Genomic DNA, 20,742 nt, shown 5'->3' with positions numbered 1-20,742 from the left:
TCCAAGAGAGAGGGTATGGGGGCAGAGTATGCCTTTAAGGGTAAGGAGACAAGAAAACATAGAGCAAGCTGGAATCTCCTTCCTGTCTGTTGTTGGGGAGTAATTATAGTTACTCATGGCTCAGGCTGTTCTTCTTCTGGGATTTTAATCAGTCTGACCTTGGTGGGCCCTAAGGGGGAGCAGGCGTATCTGGGCGGTGATTCAGGTTGACTAGAAGGGTCATCCGTAGGCATGAGTGGAGATGGAGCTTCTGTTTTCTTTAACCTGGAGACATGAAACCAGGGGCCTTTCCCTGGAGTTTTGCAGCCATGGGGGTGGTGAGGAGAAGCTTGGGATTCACTATGCTAAGTGGAAGAGGTAAATTTATAACAGAATTGGGCAAATCTGGCTGGCCAAGAAGCAGTAACAGGGCCGACTCTGAGGATGGGAAGTGAAAGGAGAGAGAGGCTCTGAATTTGGAGAGTAGGTCTTGGCCTAAAATAGATGTAAGACACTAAGGTAGGAGGAGAAAAGAGTGTGCAAAGGAGATACCATGTATTAGACAAGGCAGTGGATTCATGGCAAGTGGGGAGAAAATAAGACCATCAACAACTACAACAGAGATCTTTAAGGGATGAGCAGGACCTGAATATTCGGGCAAGGCAGAGTATGTGGCCCCCGTGTCTATAGGAAATGAGATCACCTTACCTGCAACTTGGAAGAAGTACCCTAGGCTCTTTGATGGTGACATGAGATGGGGTTGACTTCCCTGGGCACCTTCAGTCTTCACTGGCAAGTGCCAGCAGGCTGGGCAAGTTTAGGTCATAGGTGGCTGCAGCAGGGCTGGAAGAGACAGAACCCTCCCTTGGAGGAGCGAGGGGGCAGCCTACCTTCCAGTGTCCCTTTTTACCACAGAGAGGGCATGGCCCTGGCAGGGCTGTGGAGCCAAACAGGCTTTTTGCCCAATGACCTTCTTTTCCACACTTGAAGCAGGGCCCTGGTGGAGTTTGACAAGCTCCCTTAGGAGCATTGGAGCCTTTAAGGGCAGCTGCCAAGAGCTGGTATTTTGCCTGATCTCTTTGGGCTGTCTGCCTTCTCCTATTCCTCTCGGTTATTATAGACATTACAAGCCATGCTCAGGAGATATCGCTGAGGAGTTTGAGGGCCCTCCACTGCCTATTTAAGTTTTTTCTGTATATCGGGGGCTGACTGGGAGATAAAATGAGTGTTAAGAACTATGGTCCCCTTGACCAAACTGGGGTCAGTTATAGTATATTTTTTGGAGTGCCTCCATTAGACAGAACAGGAATTGGGCCAAATTTTCGTCTGCTTGTTGTGTATTTTCTTGGAGTTTTTCATAATTAACTGCCTTGTGAGTGGCCTTTTGAAGCCCTACTATTAAGCAGGTGACCATATGATTATGAAGGTCCCTGCCAGGTCAGATTGTATGCCTGGGTTAGATATTTGAATTTCTTATCTAAGTGTCTGGGTCCATGGAGAAGGAACGTAGTAGTCTCCTCTCTATTTGGGATAGATCCTAGATGGAGAATTGGACGTGGATTCTCACAATTCCCTCTGCCCTGGCTACTTCCCAGAGGGGGTGCAGGGGGGTCTGGGGGATTGTCAGTGTCTGACTCTGAGCTTGTATGATCCCAGATGGCAGGGAGTTGTTAGCATAGGGGGAAGGTAGAGAGGGAGTAGACTGAGGGACAGCATGATGAGCTGGATTGAAAGAAGGAGGGTCTGAATCTGCAGGAGAAGGTTTGGAGTGTGCTAGGAGGATCTGTATGAGGGACAGGTTTGATAGAGGGAGGGATGAGAGTGGAGAAAGAAGAAAGCCTGCACATAGGGAATTTCTGAGGCCTTCCCTGTCCAGTGACAAAAATTATTGAGATCTTTGAGTGTACTGTAATCGAAAGTGGCAGGTAAAGGAGGTAGATGGGAGTTGGGGAGGAAGGGGAAGCGTCCCCCTTCTTCTTCTTCCAACCATAGTGCAAGGAAGAGGAAGAATTGTCAGGTTGTCATTCGTGAGAATTCAGTCCCAGTGAGTAGGAGTTTTCTTGGCCAGGCACCTGGACTTCCGAAAATATAAGTCTGAGTAGACAAGAAACCTTGAGGTCTACCTCCCCAGATTTTTAGGGTGAAAAATTTGGAAGAACATCTACCAGAGGAAGGGGAAGTATAGAAGGATCCCTAATCCTGGTCCTGCAGGGGTTGGGAACGGGCACAGAGCCGGCCAATCTACCCCCACTCCCAGGACCATGCAGAATCAGGGAGTAAGCCCGGAATGAGTTGATGCTGTCCACGCTTCCCTGGCAGTATGGTTGGGTGAGAGCTGGGAGATCGTCCAATCAACCGGAGCCCCGTCCCCGGTTTCGGCACCAAATGATAGAATCACCCAGAGTCTGAAAGACCAGTGTCACAGGCTTTATTGAGAGAAAACCTGCCTGCTGTCTCTCTCGTAAGGAAGAGCAGCCCCGGTTCTCTCACAGGTAGGGTTAAATAGGGGATTTGAGGGTAGGGCTGGTGGTCATTAAGGAAAAATGTATCTTTCAGTAATTTATGTAAGATTAACTGTAAGTAAATTAGAGGACCTTCCACACCCAGGTTAGTCACCCAGATGTCCAGGGGGTAGTGATCTGGAACATCCAGTTTGTCAGTAACCCTCTGTCCACTTAAGGAAGGAGGCAGTCATGGCCCCCACCTGCAACCCTATCACTCAAAGAGAGAAATTTGACCTTGGAGTATTATTCAGTCTCATGAGAGAGGAAAAGAAGTAAACTAAAAATTCAGTCAATGTGTCAGAATGCCTGTGGTGTAGCTTAAACAGAAAGAAGAGGTAGTGGTATCAGCTACCACGTCCGGGATTCCAAGGATTCAAGGATTCCCCTCCCCCAACTTCAATAGCTGCCTTTGCTCCTCTTGGGTTGGGCTGAGAAAAGGGGCAGAAAATTTCCCTTAAGAGCTGCAGTTTGTTACACCTGTCAGAATGGCTGTCATCAGTAAATAAATAAACAAACACATAACAAGTACAGAAAAGGATGCAGAGAAAAGTGAAGCCTCATGCATTTTATTTACCCAAAGAAAATAAAAGCACTAATTGGAAAAGATACGTGCTCCCCTATGTTCACCGCAGCATTAATTACAATAGCCAAGACACATGGAAGCAAACTAGGCCCACCAATAGATGCATGGATAAAGAAGATGTAATATATTTGTCAACTTAAAACTACTTCCAAACCTCTAAGAATTGTTTATGAGCTTATTTGAGACAAACTGTCAACAACTGCCAGGATGCAAAGTCTCAATGAATTGAGACAGTGCTCTGGAAAATGGTGGTGTCACCACTTATTTCATGCATCAGAATCCAAGGGGAAGACATAAGGAGGTCGCATGGAATTGATTGGTGCTAGATTAGGGAGGTGGGTGGAAGAAGGCAAAGGGGGGAGGAGGAATCTCTGGGATAGGTAAAAAGTACAAGTGTATACCTGAAGCTTCTTTGCATTGGCAGGAACAGGCCAGTTAACAGTTAGTGGTTCACGTAACAGTGACAATGAGGGGCCTACTGGCTTCTGCTCCAGCGGGATGTCTGGCCTGATGGAGAAGGAAGATGACTTTACATTCCAAAGGCGTGTTATCAGGTGCATTATCCTAGATGCAAAAGACCGAAGACAGGCTTGAGTAAAAGCAAACACTGACCTTTGTTTAGAGAAAGTTCTTCCCTAGGACATGACTGCCCACCATGAACTGCTTTTAGTTAGCAAGATTTGATTTGGACCATCCTGTGTTTACTTTAGTTCCCTGAGTTCGCAAGGCCATTGTGTAGGCTTTCCCTGACCTTGTCAGGTTCAGTTCGTGGCCACATCTTATTTATTAAAACAATTTTTTTTGTCCACAATTACATATATATTAGATTCATAATGGAGTATTATTCAGCCATAGAAAATAAGATCCTGCCATTTGTGACAACATGGACTCAGAGGGTCTTATGCTTAGTGAAGTCAGCCAAACAGAAAGACAGTGTAGTATGATTTCACTAATACAAGGAATCTAGAAAACAAGCAAACAAAACAGAAGAGACTAATAGACACAGGGAACAAATGGAGAACACACTTGCCGGAGAGGAAGGATTAGAAAGAGGGGCAAAATGGTAAAGGGGACTAGGAGGTACAAACTTGCTGTTATAAAATAAGTCATGGGATGTAATGTAGTACAAACTTACTGTTATAAAATAAGTCATGGGATGTAATGTAGTACAAACTTGCTGTTATAAAATAAGTCATGGGATGTAATGTAGTACAAACTTGCTGTTATAAAATAAGTCATGGGGTGTAATGTACCTGGTGGGCAAATGAGTTTGTAAAATTTGTATTTTTGAGTTTTCTCATTTTTATTGTTAAAAATGGTGCTGGGCAGTGCCAGGTATGTGATCTGTGAAATTGCAAATTACCTTCCTGCCTGGGAGGGGCCGCTGTTTTGCTAATGAGTGCTGAAGAAGCCAGTTCGTGCAGAGAAGGAGAGGAAGAAGAGGAAGAGAGAGAAGCCAAGAGATGGCAGGGAAAGAAAGAAGCCAGTTTTGCAGAGTGAGAGCCATGTTGGCAGATGTGAGGGGCAGATGTGGGGAAGCAGAGGTGAGGGGCTTTGGGGCTGGTGAGGCCTTTGATTATATTGTAGGGGGAACCGGAGAAGATTCTCCTGGTTGTGGAGCCGGATAATGTGTCAGGAGCTTTGTGAGCCCTGAATGAAGAGGCAAGTGTTTTTCCCGCTGTGTTTCTCATTGGCCGGTGCGAGACCTGAATAAAGGAATGGCCCACCATTCTTTGGCTTCACTGTTTCTTTACCATCTGCCCGAATTAATGGGAACCTGCATGTGAATGGCCGCGATGGCGATGGCGGCAGCTACTGGCCCTACAGTGCCACATAGATAATACAGTATAGTCAATACTGTAATAACTGTATGGTGACAGAGTTACTAAACTTATTGTTGAATCACTGTAGTACACCTAAAACTAATACAATATTATAATATTGTATATGTCACCTATACTTAATGAAAAAAGAGCTAGTTTGGTGGTGTGACTCTCTGGACAAGAAAATTCATTGTTTTCTTTTTTTTTTTTTTTTTTTCTGAAGCTGGAAACAGGGAGAGACAGTCAGACAGACTCCTGCATGCGCCCGACCGGGATCCACCCGGCACGCCCACCAGGGGCGACGCTCTGTCCACCAGGGGGCGATGCTCTGCCCATCCTGGGCGTCGCCATGTTGCGACCAGAGCCACTCTAGCGCCTGAGGCAGAGGCCACAGAGCCATCCCCAGCGCCCGGGCCGTCCTTGCTCCAATGGAGCCTTGGCTGCGGGAGAGGAAGAGAGAGACAGAGAGGAAGGCGCGGCGGAGGGGTGGAGAAGCAAATGGGCGCTTCTCCTGTGTGCCCTGGCCGGCATCGTTTTCTTTTTCTCAAAGCATGCATGCATACATACATTTCTGAATTTCCCAATTTGTCACTGATAACCTGAGCTATAGCATTTGTGATGTGGGCAATGCCTTTTCTTAGATTACATTTATAGTCCCTGAGTATTTTGATTATTTGGTAATCTGTTCTATAGATTCTTTTCATTTGGGGTCCCATTTACTTTACAAGTAGTCCTTAGGTGAACAAAATTTTGACTTAGGGCTGGTCCTTCCTCATAAACCACATCTGGTCCACAAGAAATACTTGAGCATTTTTACATATGTGGAAACACACCTCATTGCTTTGCTGTAGGTAAACTGCTCCAGCCACTGCCTTTGGCCTTGGTTTCTCAAGGATGAGTCAAACACTTGGGAGTCTTCAACTTCTGTCTTAGAAGTAGGTTGCCAACTGAGGCTTACAAACTGTGCACCTCTTTTGCAAGCTCTGCAATTGTAAACATATCACCTTGGAAAGTGGGACTATTTGGCATCTTTAGTTTTGCTTTTGGGACCTCAGTGGAAAAAGGAGGGGAAAAGTCCTATTGTAAAAGTTTGTTTCACGCATAAACATACAGGAGTGATGAAGACTTTCATGCTGTTTCTGAAGCAGGGGACCAGTTCCCTTTACAACTAAAGATGGGTGCCAGACAACCCCTATTAAGCTAGGAGTTGTCTGGCAGGGAAAAAAAAGGCTTGGAGCCAGTTGATTGGGCATCACTGTAAGAGAAGATTGCCTGGAAGAGAAGTTTACAAACACTCACTGTTGGGCAGATAAAATATATTATGCTCACTTTGTTAAAGATGGCGCTGCCCACGTGGAAGCTCATCGCCCAGGTGATATTAGTTGCGTTCTTGCTTGGGATGGGCATGATTATGTTAATATGTGTTGGGGGAGGGCTTTCATGCCAAAAGGTTTTAAAAGGAAGAGAGATCTCGTTCCGGAGAAGAGTGATTATGTTCTAGGAGGAGGCCATGCTAGAGGAGAGCAGAGAAAGGCCACGTGGAGGAGAAGAGAAGTAGCCAAGATGGCAGAGTGCTGAAGGAGAAGCCAGTTTGTGCAGAGAGAAGGAGATGGGGAACAGAGGTGAATAAAGCTGGTGAGGTAGATACCTTTGATTCTAGGAAACTTGGATAAGTCAGTGGCTTTGGGAGCCCTGAATGGAAAGGGAAGTGTATTTCTTGCCTTCCAGGTGCAAATTAGGATTAAAGGTGATGGCTCACCAGTTTTTGGCTCCGTTGTTTCATTACCGACTGTCTGAATCCAATGAGAACCTGCATGGGCCAGGCTGCTGTGATGGTGGCCGTGGCTACCGGCTTTACACTCACACTAAGGCATTATAGAGCATTAGCATAAGCACTCAATTCAGACAGACCTGGGTTTAAATTCTAATCTGGAAGTCATTAGCTGTGTGACTACAGGTAGTCTATTTAGCACTCAAAAAACCCTTGGTTTTCTGATTTGTGAAAGGCAAATACTAACCACCTTGAAGGATGGCTGTAGAGATTCAATGAGATGGATGTCAAGATTCAAAAACAGAAAGCCCTCAATGAGTAGTAACCATCACCTTCCTCCTCAGCCTAGATTCCCTTCCTCCTTCTTTGGCCCACTAGTTAAGTCCCACTCTTTCTTAAAGACAGCTCGCAATCAGCCACTTCTCCCAGAAGGCTTCCCTGGATGCTCTTTTGCACTCATTACAGTAGAGCTGCTTCCGAAGCATCTTGTGGTCTATCATGGCACTAACCACATTTACCTCAAGTGGTTTGAACCCATGCATACCTCCCCTATTAGAAGTGTGGGCTCCTTGAGTGCAGAGAGCACATGTGTTGTAAAGTACATGTACCTCACTTCTGCGGGTTTACGTAGAGACACCAAGTCCAGATGAATTTTGAAGGGTTTTATTAAAAAGAGATTTATTAAATATGCCAACCTCATATGATTAACAAGGGGCATTTGCAGACCCAAATCGTGCATGCTGGGCACAACCCTTAGGGCAGGTTATATACCTTTGCTCACACACACACACAAGTTGGCGGGAAAAGGGGGAGGGGAAAGATGATACAATTCATTAGCAAGCTTTTAGCATCTGTCTATAGGACTTATAAAAAACATTTCTATATATCAAAACTTACAAGGTAACACAATAGCAAAAATTTATTCTACATATTAAAAGATATTCCTATATTTTCTAGTGTTCACCTGCCATTCCTTTGTTTAGAGATATATACATTAACTACACGCTTTCAGGAGGGGAAGGGTAGTTTCCATGGCACCAGGGGATAAATGCCTGCGAATGGCTCATCAAATAGAAAAAGATTTTCTCAATCTCTCTCTCCCTGCACCTGGCTATTTACCTGCTTCCTCACAGGTGTGGGGGAAGGGAGGGAATCCAAATCTCCTTCCCCTCTTCATTTACAATACAATGCTATCGGCCATCCCGAGTTGGTGCAAATCACACAAGAATAAAAATCATCTTCACAAAATCTCTCTGTATGCCTAGCCCAAATTAATAAAATGCCTTTTAAGCTTCCTAGTAGAAGGGAGTTTCCTACACAGTATGTTTCTGCAAGCTAGAAAACTTTCACATTTCTTTCCCTTTCTCTACAGAAAAGAAGGGACAAGAAACCTATTTTTCCTAAAATATTAATATTAATTTTCTGTTCTTTGGTACCTTGCCACAATCCAAGTCATTCACAAGCTTTCAGGACAGGGCCTGGCAGAAATCAATGACCACACATTTGTATCATGTGGGAGCTGTGTAATTCACACCAGCTGGACCCAGAGACAATGGGAAAGAGCAGTTGTGTTCATGGTTCCCTCCCTTGGGAGAAAAACCTATCTAATCCTAATTGAGATCTCTGATTCCTGTGAGGTCAGTTGGCAATGGAGGAGGGTCACGTGAGGAACCAGGCCTGGGAACTTTGGCTGGAACCACCCACACCCATGCCCGCCAAAAGAAAGGGCCCTGGAGCCCTTTGAAAAAGAACAACTGTCTGTAAACCAATGAAATTTCACCACATCATATCAACTCGACCACCCCAACGACCCTATAAATTACCCCCACACGACTTCTCTGGCCCTGTCTCATGGACCAGAGAACATTGTCCAGGTAAGCACTCTACTAAATAAAGCTTTTGCTTATCCACACTTTGTGGCTACGCCCTTCCTTCTTCCTTGGCGGAGAAAATTACATTTGGTGCCGAAACCCAGGAGGAGTTTGAAGTACGCAAAGATTGCTCCTCTCCCCTTCCCTTCGGAGGAAGAACCAGGATCTCTGACTTTCCACCCACTTTGGCACATGGTGCGGTTAGTCCCCTGCCTCCAGCATCCCCTCAGTTCTTTCCGCCGAAACCTCCTATCTGTAATCGCAGCTGCATCAGGGATCTCTTAACTGTTCTGAGTGCATGTGTGCCCATGAAGATGTCCCAGACACACTCACTCTACCTAACCGTCTGGTGACCAGAGCTGGAGTTGTGAGATGCCAATTCTCATCTCTGATCACTCTGAGGCTGAGGGCAGCCAGAGGCACAGGAATATAAACCTGACTCTAAAACACTCCTGAAGTGCCTTATCCAGAATCTCTCCCTCCTTAAAGAAGAAACTGTTCTTCTTCTCCGATGTGGCCAGGCCACAGAACCCACTGGATAACCAGACCAGGTGGTCTCCTGAAGGGACTTTCGATTTTAACACCCTCACCAATTTAACTCTTGCCAAAGAACTGGGAAGTGGTTGGAGATTCCTTACATTCAGGGCTTCTAGTATTTGCGCTCTCGTCCTAATCTCTGTGCCACCTGTTCTACGGCGCAGGCCCTTTTTGGCCAGAGAAACCTCAGCTAAACCCTCCACTCCTGATCTTACCTCCTAGCTGACCCCCAATTCTCTCCCCCTCCCACCTGAGCCCAGGAGCGCCCCTCTCTCGGGACCCCTCTCTGGTCCCTCTGCGGACCTTTTCCACTCAGGTCTCTTCCCTCCAGGAAGCCCCCTTCCCTGCCAGCCAGGAGCCCCTCCCTTCTCTGCTGTGTTCTTAAGCCCCTCCCCCATCAGGCTGCCCTCCGCCCGCCATTGGCCCTCACGCGGGTTTGCAGGGCTCCTGACCTCATGGTTCAACCCTGATCCTCTTGCAGGAAGGCCTGGCCCTGTCTCTGGCTCCAGCATTTCTGGCCGGATCTGGGTGCTGGGCTTCCCAGGAGCCTCCCCTCCTCTTATTCTCAGCCCCAAACCCCTATTCGAGACCTAATGAACATGGCATTTAAGGTTTTTAATGGTCGGGAGGAACAGGCCAAGGCTGCTTGCCAGGCTCGAATGCAGCAGAAGGTAACGCTCCAAACCCAGGCTCTTGTGGCAGCCCTGAGGCTGTCAGAGCAACAGGGGCAAGGCACAGGAGGTGCCTGACCTAAGTACGGGCCGCAAGGAGGAATCCCACCAGGAGCTTGCTTTAAATGTGGCAAAGAGGGTCACTGGTCCCGGCAGTGCCCCTGCCCGAGGACACCCACTAAGCCCTGCCCTGACTGTAAGCAGCCCGGTCACTGACAGAGCGATTGCCCCTTTTGGGCAACAGGCTTTTCCTCAGTACCTCTACGTGGAGGACAAGCCACCCAAATGGGAGGCCTGGTCAGCCAGGAAGGCCCACCACTCGAACTCCTAGGCCTCATGGACGACTGATGCGGCCTGGACTTGGAGACCCCCATCACCCTCGCCAAGCCCAGGGTAATGCTGCAAATAGCAGTTAAGTCCAGCTCCTTTCTTGTAAACACGGGGGCTACCTTCTCTGTTTTGCCATCACACTCTGGACCTCTAGTTCCCTCATGGGTCTCAGTTATAGGAGTGAATGGGACCCCTTCTTTTCCTCTTTACACACCACCCGACATGCAGTTTGGATGGAATCCCCTTTTTGCACTTGTTCTCAGTCATGCCATCGTGCCCTGTACCCCTTCTAGGTAGAGACATTCTACAAAGTCTCAAAGCCGCTATCCAGCTGACAACATCTTCCTCACTACCAAGGGCTCCCCCATAATCAATACTATCCTCATTTCTAACCATGTCTCTCACCTCAAGCTTGACCCATGTAGGACTGCTGGCAGTCGGAAGCACTGGCCCTACCCATCCCCGTCTCCGGCTCACTAAAAGGTTGGGCCCTGCAAATCCCCATTGCTCCTGTCCCTCCCACCGGGAACCTGCCACCAGAGTGACAGAGCCACCACCTTCTGACCTCCCCTCCCCACAACGCCCCTAACCAGCAGGAAGTAGCCAGATGAACAGCCGTGCCCCTATCTAACAAAAAGGTTGGGATGTGGAGTCAGTTGGCAATGGGGTAAGGTCAGGAGAGGAACCAGGCCTGGGAACTTTGGCTAGAACCGCCCATACCCATGTGCACCAAAAGAAAGGGCCCTGGAGCCCTTTGAAAAAGAACAACCGTGTGTTAGCCAATGAAATTTTGCCACGTCATAACAACTTGACCACCCTAATGACCCTATAATTACCCCCACGTGACCCCCCCCTCCCCCTTGCGCAGCTTCTCTGGCCCCCGTCTGGAGAACCGGAGACCACCACCCGGGAAGCACTCTACTAAAGAAAGCTTTTGCTGTTCCACACTTCATGGCTGTGCCCTTCCTTCTTCCTCGGCGGGGAAAATACCTTACAATTCCTAGTCTGGTTCTTTGAATCAGAACTTCCTAAAGGGGGAAAACTTTAGAGAATGCCTCCTCATTGGAAGAGAGAAGCTAAGATTTTAAAAACATATCCAACATTATATATTTATATTCAGAAAATTGAAAGATACTCACTTTGTTGTTTCGGAACAGAAAGCCTCCCAATACCTTGTCTGGTGGGGATACATATGCATGTCATGGCATGGGGATGGAAATCAGAACTGGGGCAGGAAAACATGAGGTGTTTATCAAAAGAAGGCAAGGGGGTTAGGAACATTTTAGACACTGATTTACAGTGGTCCCTTGTCTATCGTGGAGTTAGGTTCCAGAACCCACCACAACAGGCAAAAATCCATGAAGTAGTGACCTTGTATTTATTATTTATTTATATATATATATTTTTTTAATTTTATTTATTCATTTTAGAGAGGAGAGGGAGAGACAGAGAGAGGGAAGGGGGGAGGAGCTGGAAGCATCAACTCCTATACGTGCCTTGACCAGGCAAGCCCAGGGTTTTGAACCGGTGACCTCAGCATTTCAAAGTTGATGCTTTATCCACTGCGCCACCACAGGTCAGGCCTATTTATTTATATTTTAAGGCTTTATAAACCCTCCCCACACTTTTATTAACCTTTTCCACTTATTTTACTGCAAAAACAAAATATTAAATATATAAATACCTATATACTGCAAAATCATGAGATATAGTGAAAAACCCACAATACAAAATTAGATATATACAATTTTAAAATCCGCGATAGTGAGATCGCAAAAAGTGAACCGCAATATGGCGAGGGACGACTGTATTTCCAAACCCTCCTTTACATACAGATGGGGAAAGTAAGGCCCAGAATAAAGAGGCGTGTCCAAGGTCACATAGCTGGTAAGTAGCAGAGACAAGGTTCTCTGTATCCCGCAGTGCTCCTCCACCGTTCCAGCCTTGTGTGAAGTGACACAGCCCTTGGGTGGAAGAGACTGGGTAGATCAGTGGTGGTCAACCTGGTTTCTACCGCCCACTAGTGGACGTTACAGCTTTCATGATGGGCGGTAGCAGAGCAACCATAGTATAAATAAAAAGATAGATTTAACTATAGTAAGTTGTTTTATAAAGATTTATTCTGCCAAACTTAGCAAAAATCTGACATAAAGCACTTGGTAAGTAATTATTATTATATGCTTTAACTTGCTATAACTCTGCTTTATAAATTTTATAAAGTAAAGTTACTTCCCTACTTTATAAATTGCCATTACTATGGAACCGGTGGGCGGTTAGAAAATTTTACTACTAACAGGGGTACCAAAGTGGGCGGTAGGTATAAAAGGTTGTCTACCCCTGGGGTGAAGTCTGAGAGGTGATGGCAATGTGTGATCTTGGGCAAGCCAGTTTGAGACCCAATTTCTCCATAAGCAAAGTAGGAAAGCAGTATTCTCTCACACTGAGAGACTGGAAGAGAAGAGAAAGCCCTTTATAGATGGCAACATCTTATTTAAAGGTGACCCTGCTGGCTTTTAAGTCATCCAGCTTGTAAAAGAGCAGCACACTAAAACTATAAATGTACACTCTCCAACCAGTTCAGCATAACCATAAACAAGGGTTTCCAGGTAAGTGAGAAAACCAATTAGAACTTTCTGAGTACTTTAGAATCAAGGGTAATGGTATAATGATGAGTGACAACATGGGAAAAAGGGAAAATGAAATCTACCTAGCTTGTAAAACTACGGTAAATTCCAAGAAATCTTAACTTACATTTATTTATTTAGTGACAGAGACAGAGAGAGGGACAGATAGTGACAAACAGGAAAGAGAGAGACAAACAGGAAGGAGAGAGATGAGAAGCATCAATTATTCGTTGTGGCACTTTAGTTGTTCATTGATTGCTTTCTCATATGCATCTCGACTAGGGGGCTACAGCAGACCGAGTGACCCCGTGCTTAAGCCAGCGACCTTGGGCTCAAGCTGGTGAGCTTTGCACAAATCAGATAAGCCCACACTCAAGTCAGTGACCTTGGGGTTTCGAACCTGGGTCCTCCACGTCCCAGTCTGATGCTCTATCCACTGCGCCACCACCTGGTCAGATTAAATTACTTATTTTTAAAACACCATAAATATGAGAAAATACAAATGACAAAATGAAAAGAAAATCTGCCAACTTAATAAAAAGGATATAACAGCCTTAGTATATAGGAGCTTTAAAAGGAAAGAAAAAAGCAAGAATCTCATATATATCCTAGAGATATAAACAGGCAGCTACAGAATAAGAAATAAAGATGGCTTGTTGACACTCAATCTCACTCACTAGGGAAATGCAAATTAAAACTATCCTGAAAATCATGTCTCACCTATCAGATAGACCCCCAAACCTCAAATTTATTTAAAAAAAGAAAAACTCAAATTGGACAACATAATCTGTTGGTGAGTGTGTGGGCAAATGGACATTTTCATACACTGCTGTGCCTGCCAGAAAGGGAAATGGCAAAACATGTTTACATTACAGTCCTTTCTCTTTCAATCTGAGTCTCACTCCTTGGAATCCACTCCAAAAATATAATGGTAAATATAAGAAAGTATTGCCTGAGGCTTTTAATTCATTAATATTTAGATGGCAACAATTTGTAAACTCAAATAACCATCAGTAGGGAATGGCTTGAACTATGGTACATTCACACGAGTGATCAATTGACTCCAGGATGTTAAGTAAAAACAAGCAATGTGGAGAGAAAAGTTAGTAGTTAACTATCAGCTGTCACTTAACTCATGGTGGATATCTTTTGAAAAAAAAATTGGATAAGCCATAATTTTCTTCTTAAATGGCTCCCTGGCAGGAGGAAGCAGAATGGAGGGAACATAAAAATTAGACTTCTTTAAACATGAATCGTTAAATGGATGTCTCAATTAACCTGCCAAATCCTTAGATGCATGCATTTTATTTGGTACAAGGCACCCAGGACCTACTACACATTAAATGTTAAATTAACTTGGAAGAATATTCAACATGTACCACCACCAGATGTTTCTGAAAGATCACCTTAGGGAATGATGTAGTTGGCGTTTTCAAGGCTTGATCCTCACTCCTCTCCATGGGCAATTCTACCCATACTCACTGTTTACTACCTATGTGCAGACTAGCAGACATCTTCACCTAAATCCTTTTAGCTTTAGACCAACATGATATATTCAACTTCATGCTTGACATCTTCTGGACCTCAAATTCAGCATGGCCTAAATTAAGCTTTTCGCCTACTCTTGCTTTCTTCCACATTGTAACCAAACACAATGCCACCATCTAGCCACTTGTATGTAACCTTTGACCCTCCTCCCTTACCATCAATGTGCATCACCAAGTTCCAGGTTTTTATCCTATGAAAAATCTCTAAAATCTCTCCACTTTGCCCCATTTCCAGCACCTCATCCATAGGACATTACTGTACTTCCTGTCTCCTTGTCTACAGTATTAACCCCAGTGAAATCAATTTTCAAAAAGCACATCTCATTGGATCACATTATTCTCCACTTAAAATTCAGTGGTTTTCCATTTTCAAGATTAAAACATGTACTTCTGTCCGGCATTGGTCAGTTTCTGCCCACTTTTCGTAATTCTTCTCACAAGCACTCTATTTGATTGCCAACGTCCTGAGCACTTGACCAGGCTGCTCCCGGAACCCCTGCCCTCACTCAGGCACTGCCTTGCCTGGTCTCGGTCAGCTCAAACACTTTCTCAAAGTCTTCCTTGGTCTGAAGCTTTTGTGTGATACATGGCCAGTGTTTTCCTCACTGGATCACAGAGCAGGCTGAGTGTTTTTAGTCCACTGTATCCATGATGCTCAGCAGAGGAAGCACATGGTAGGATCTTGGTAACTAGTGTTGGAAAACATGAACTATCCAAAGAATGGGACTGATTTAATTTAGGAAGTTATTAATATCATCCGAGAAGGAACCAAGACGATGCTGTACAGAGGGCTTTGCATTAACGTTAGGAGCTCTTAACAATCAAGAGAATTAAAACTCATTTCTAACACTCCCAAAACAAATCTGTTAGGATAGTGAAGACCTATTTGGCAACATAATTCTACTGGTACCCGGGCCCATGGCCCATTTTTGTACCTCAGATATTGACACGACCACTTCCAGGTTAAAAGCAGAGGAAGACACGACATTACTTAAGACTAGAAGACCAAGAAATTGATATGGCGCTAGCACCTTCCTCCCGTTATTCTTTTCCCTCCTGCACTCTGGATTTTGCCAAACCACTCTGCTTAAAGAAAGAATTCTTAAAGGCCCCTTCACCTGGAGGAAAAGGTCCAACCACTGAGTCGTAAGGAACAGATGAACTGCATTTTTAGAATGACTGTGGGAGGGTGTGCAGAAAAAGGCTAAGGAGACAAAATTCAAAGGGCTGAGTAAATTATAATTTTTCAGACAAGGAACTCAGCAGATTTAATGGGTAAGAAAATAAGGTTTTGAGTTTCTTGTGCTTACAAGCTTTTGGTTAATATGCAGTAAAACATTGATTTGGACTTATACCTTGCCCATCTAAGCCTTTATGAATTGTTGTAGGCACTCAGGATTGCATTTACAAACTGTATAAAAACAATGTCAAGAGAATTTTAAATATTTTACTATATAAAGTTATACACAAACTGTGCTTTACTACTTCCTATACAATACTGCATTTACCAGAAGGCATTTGTAAAGCAATATATTTCAGAAATCCTGAGAAAAATTCCACTAGCTATAAGCTATTTAAATATTGCTTCCAGAAACTATCAAAAGATAGTCAGCACCATGTAAACAGCAGACACGTAAATAAGAGACAGAAGCTTAACATACTGAGTGTTACGTTTATTCACTGATAAACTAAAAGTCCGTTTCTAGATGTTTCTCTGATCCGCTTGTTTGCTATTTTAGCAAGCAACCCCCTGAAAGGCAGCTCCACCTAGTCCTCAGGCTCAGAGCCCTCTTCATCTTGACTGATCTGGAAGTAACGAAGTTCATAAGTCTCCTTGTCAGAAGCAACCACACGAAGCCAATCACGAAGACTATTTTTCTTAAGATATTTCTTGGTAAGATATTTCAAATATCTTTAAAACAAAAACAGGAATTTTATTAATAAAATAACTAGTTATGTAAAGGCTTATTATATATAAGATATGCACTATTATATTCATTTTTGGGTTCCCAATCCTCCAAAATACTTCATTTGAATTAACCATTGTGTAAGATTGTCTAGGGATACAAATAAGGTTGCCTCTGAACCTCCATTAGAATCAGTTTATACTCTACAAAACCCTTACTCTCCCATCTTAAAACTGATAATCTTATGTTAGAGGCCAGCACACAGGAACACAGTATAACAACTTCCTCTTCACTCCTACTGCCACAAGATTATTTTTAAGTTAAATGTCTAATTTCACTTTTCAAACATCATGTAATAAAATGTCAACATTTCCTTCACCACCACCGACCTCCTTAATCTCAACCCCATGTTGGATCAACAACCACCTGTCAACAGGTTCCACTCACAAGTTCAAGATGACTACACTAGCTGTCCTGCAGCGAATACACGGCTCAGTACTTACTAACAGCTGTCAGCACGGTTGAATTTTATCACCCCAGCCACTCTTCCATTTATACTTCACAGCAATTCCCAACTACCAAATCCTCTCAAGCCTCCCTGCCCTTTTGCAAATGCAGCTGTTAGCAATACCTTACTTCACTGGCAACATTACACTGTTTCTCAGGTTTTCTGCAATTCCGCATACTCTACTTTCAATACAGCAATTACAGTAACACATTTTATAATATCTTTATCATACCTGTAAGATCCTCTAAGACAGATTATTTCCTTTCATCTCTGGATCCCTATAGTGATTAATTTGTATACATTATGAATTATAGGGCCTATGACTCATCAGGCAAGAGGCCTGGACAGCCTGACCAGGCGGTGGCACAATGGTTAGAGCATCGGGATGGGATGCGGAGGACCCAGGTTCGAGACCCCGAGGTCGCCAGCTTGAGCGTGGGCTCATCTGGTTTGAGCAAAGCTCACCAGCTTGGACCCAAGGTCAATGGCTCGAGCAAGGGGTCACTCGGTCTGTTATAGCCCCCTGGTCAAGGCACATATGGGAAATCAATCAATGAACTAAGGAGCCGCAACAAAGAATTGATGTTTCTCATCTCTCTCCCTTCCTGGCCCTCTCTGATTCTGTCTCTGCCACACACACACACACACACAAAGGCCTGGACGTAACTTGTCTGTATTCACAAACAAATCACACTTCCTGACAACCAGCCTAAGTAATTGGCACTGTTACTAAATAAATTTGCCATTCATACAGGCTTTATTCAAGTTCAAAGCACTTTAGCTATATCTTACTGACATCAACATATGCATTCTTAAATATGAACAGAGAATAATATACTAAGATTAGTCTATAAAACAGTCCACAATTACCATAAATTCATTGAACTATTATAGGATACAAACACTAACCTTTTAGAGAACTGTTTCTCAGAAACAACTGTGATTTTATTTTTGAAGCGTTCAATGTGAACAACATTCCCGAGATTTCCAGTCTTCCCATTGACTTTAACCTTCTCCCGTAGAAACTGTTCCTATTTTAAAACAGAAAAAATGCAAAACTAGGGAAGAAAACCCTAGATATTCACTAGGGAAGGTACCCTAGGAATAGAGCTTAGGTTAAAATCAAGTATTACATACTTGTTCATTATTAAGAACTCACTACAATGATAAAAACAATTGAGAAGAGTAATACTTACAAAATTTCCAGAATCAAAAATTCCATCTTCTACTGGATGAGTAAGGTCCAAACCAAACTTCCAGATTGTCTTCTTAGGCTTCTTGACTTTCTGTCACAGAAAGTTAACATCATTATGACTCTAAAAACAATTTATTCACTTTATATACAAAATAAAACTGCTCAACTCTATTAGATGCTCCCTCACATTGTTTTTAAACTAGGCTACCTGAGGATACTCTTCAACTTGTTTTAAAGTTTGAATTTCCCATTCGTCAAACAAGTCTCACAAACACAACACCCAAAGCTCAAGGTACATGGCGAGCTACTTTCCCTTTCCTTCATCAGCAGATCCCAAAGACTCCAATTTTTACAAAACATTAAGGATCTATCTCCTTTCTACTCAAGTTAAAACTAGAAACACCTACCCAGGTGTTTGAACCAAGCCCACTTTGAAGTTATCAAGAAGTTCTATGGCTTTTATTATTTTCCAGACCACTAATACCCAATTTTAAATCACCGGATACTTTCTGCCTGCCTACAGGCCACCGCTGCTTCACTGCTGCCGTTCCCCACTGCAGATGGGGAACAGTATACCTGGTCCAAGCTCAATTACCCCCCTCGCATTGAGAATTCAATCCTTCCTGTTGTAGGTGAGCAAAAGGGAGTGTGTGTATGGGCGGGGGCGCGGGGGGGTCCCTTAGTCTGGCAAAGATTTAATTTTAAAGACATATACAACTTACACTTTCCAGACCCAAAACCTTTAGACCAATATCATGTATATACAACTGAAAGGGCATTGTGCCTACTAACAATGTCTATTTCGACAACCTGGTAGAAACAGACAAATCAAAATGTATCACGGGATGTCATTTCCAAATTATATCTACCCAAATGGAAACCAAGTACTAAGGTCCGTCTGCCTTCTTTGCTAGTTGAGGAACTTATGTCAAAAAAAAATTATGCGAAACTTGAAACTGGTTAAAAAAAAAAAAAAGATTACCAGGTGATGTACTTGACTGGGCTATTTATGGTGTGGTCGGACAGCACTTCATTTAGGACACGCAATTTCTGTCAGGTGGGACAGATTACAGTCGAGTTTGGCCCCCTTGGACATCACCCAATTTTGTATATAACCCAGCTGTATTACCCTCCCTAACATTTTATTTTTGATAAGTTTTTGAAACACAATAACTTTTCAAAAGCTCTCTGGACCGATTTTAACATGTTACTAGTTCCCTTATTAATATGTGTAATACACAAATCTTTGAAGCATATTCCTTTATTTGTCTAAGACTAATGACTTGCGCCTTTAAAATAATTCCTTCATGCCCTGACTGGATAGCTCGGTTGGCTGGAGCACCGTACTGCGCATAAGTTGTCAGTTCGATCCCTGCTCAGGGCACATACAGGAACAGATCAATGTCCCTGACCTCGGCCCTGGCCGGTTGGCTCAGTGGTAGAGCGTCGGCCTGGCGTGCAGGAGACCCGGGTTCGATTCCCGGCCAGGGCACACAGGAGAAGCGCCCATCTGTTTCTCCACCCCTCCCCCTCTCCTTCCTCTCTGTCTCTCTCTTCCCCTCCCGCAGCCAAGGCTCCACTGGAGCAAAGCCACCCCGGGCGCTGGGGATGGCTCCTTGGCCTCTGCCCCAGGCGCTAGAGTGGCTCTGGATGCAACAGAGCGTCGCCCCCTGGTGGGCGTGCCGCGTGGATCCCGGTCGGTCGCATGCAGGAGTCTGTCTGCCACCCAGTTTCTAGCTTCAGAAAAATACAAAAAAAAAAAATGTCCCTGTCCTCTTTCTCTCTCCTTTCCCCTCTCCCTAAAATCAGTAAACATTAAAAAATTATTCCTTCATGAGATAATGAACCGCCTTCTCCCCCAACTTAGTTCTGAAGTTCTCTTCTGTAAGCGGGGCGGTCTCGCAGCTGCCGCGGCTCTCACGGCGCCAGCCCCGCCCGACCCGTCTCCTGCCCGGTGCAGACAGAGGGCAGCCCCGGCGCCGCCCGCGCGTCGACCCCCGCGGGCGCTCGGCCACCCGGCCCGAGCCCAGCCCAGATCCCACGGCACGAGATTGCGGGCCGGTCGTCTCGGACAACCTACAGCCTTGACGTCCTGGTTGTTTTCCTGACTCAGTCTCCATTTCTACCCTCCCTTTATCTCTGAGACACAGCCAACTCTCCGGACGCGAGCGGTCCACTGCGGGTTCACACAGTCCCAGGGAGCACGCGCTAACTCACGGGCGCCATTTGCAGGGAGTCCGCGCGGTCAGAGAGAAAGCGGCGGCGGCCGGCACCGATTTATAGCCAGGCGTGTTGCGTCACGCGCCGAGAACGTAAGCTCTTTGCACGCCCCAAGAGAACTTGGGGAGGAGCGCAGAGGCAAGTAACCCAGGAAACCGTGGGCCGCGAGCCGGGAGCATAGTAGGCAGTCAGGTTTCCAAGGCGCGCCCTCCAGTGGTGGTGTTTGAAATGATTCATGGTTTTTCCGCTGGTGACGACGCACGCTTGTAACCACAACGGTACAGTTACCCGCGCGGAGATAGATACCCACGAGGCATGGAGGAATAATCTTTCGCTGAGCGCTTGGATCTTCTTTCCAATCAGGGCAAGGCATTGTCTCAGGTTGACTTGAGATGTTTTAAACAACAATTATAGTCCTCCCGCGAAAATGTTATTTCTGTATCTAGGTTTTGTTTTCTAAATGACTGTTGAGAGAAATCAGAATTTGAGTGAAAATTAAGTTCTCGGAGAAAAAAGTACTCTTTAAGAAAAAATCACGTAGTACTCACTCACTTGTTCACACATTGGGTATACCATGTTATCATAGGTTTTAGAGTTAACCTTAGGATTCCTCATTTTCATCCAAAATGCCTCCCAGTTAAATTTCAACGAATATTTTCTGAGACTTACTTA

General features: G+C 44.7%; 1 protein-coding gene across 5 annotated transcripts in view; it reads right to left on the bottom strand.

Annotated features, from left to right (window-relative positions):
- Nucleotides 1-20,121, bottom strand: part of RPL22L1 (ribosomal protein L22 like 1) — a 77,197-nt gene extending 57,076 nt beyond the window's left edge. For 3 of the 5 annotated variants that reach the window (XM_066241427.1, XM_066241428.1, XM_066241426.1), the window contains exons 1-4: nt 20,068-20,121; nt 17,852-17,941; nt 17,565-17,686; nt 3,468-3,630 (exon numbers count right to left, since the gene is read on the bottom strand). In XM_066241427.1, coding sequence (XP_066097524.1) covers nt 3,468-3,630; nt 17,565-17,686; nt 17,852-17,941; nt 20,068-20,076 — 384 coding nt within the window. In that variant the 5' untranslated portion in view covers nt 20,077-20,121. Of the gene's footprint in view, nt 1-3,033; nt 3,631-15,892; nt 16,153-17,564; nt 17,687-17,851; nt 17,942-20,067 lie in introns of those variants that run through there. The other 2 variants (XM_066241425.1, XM_066241429.1) reach the window with 2 other exon arrangements.
- Between the last annotated feature and the right edge of the window lie 621 nt (nt 20,122-20,742).

This window comes from Saccopteryx bilineata, chromosome 8 (assembly GCF_036850765.1).
Source record: "Saccopteryx bilineata isolate mSacBil1 chromosome 8, mSacBil1_pri_phased_curated, whole genome shotgun sequence".
Classification (NCBI taxonomy): Eukaryota; Metazoa; Chordata; class Mammalia; order Chiroptera; family Emballonuridae; genus Saccopteryx; species Saccopteryx bilineata.
The sequence above is the reverse complement of the archived record's forward strand: the minus strand, read 5'-3'. Positions and strand labels throughout refer to the sequence as shown.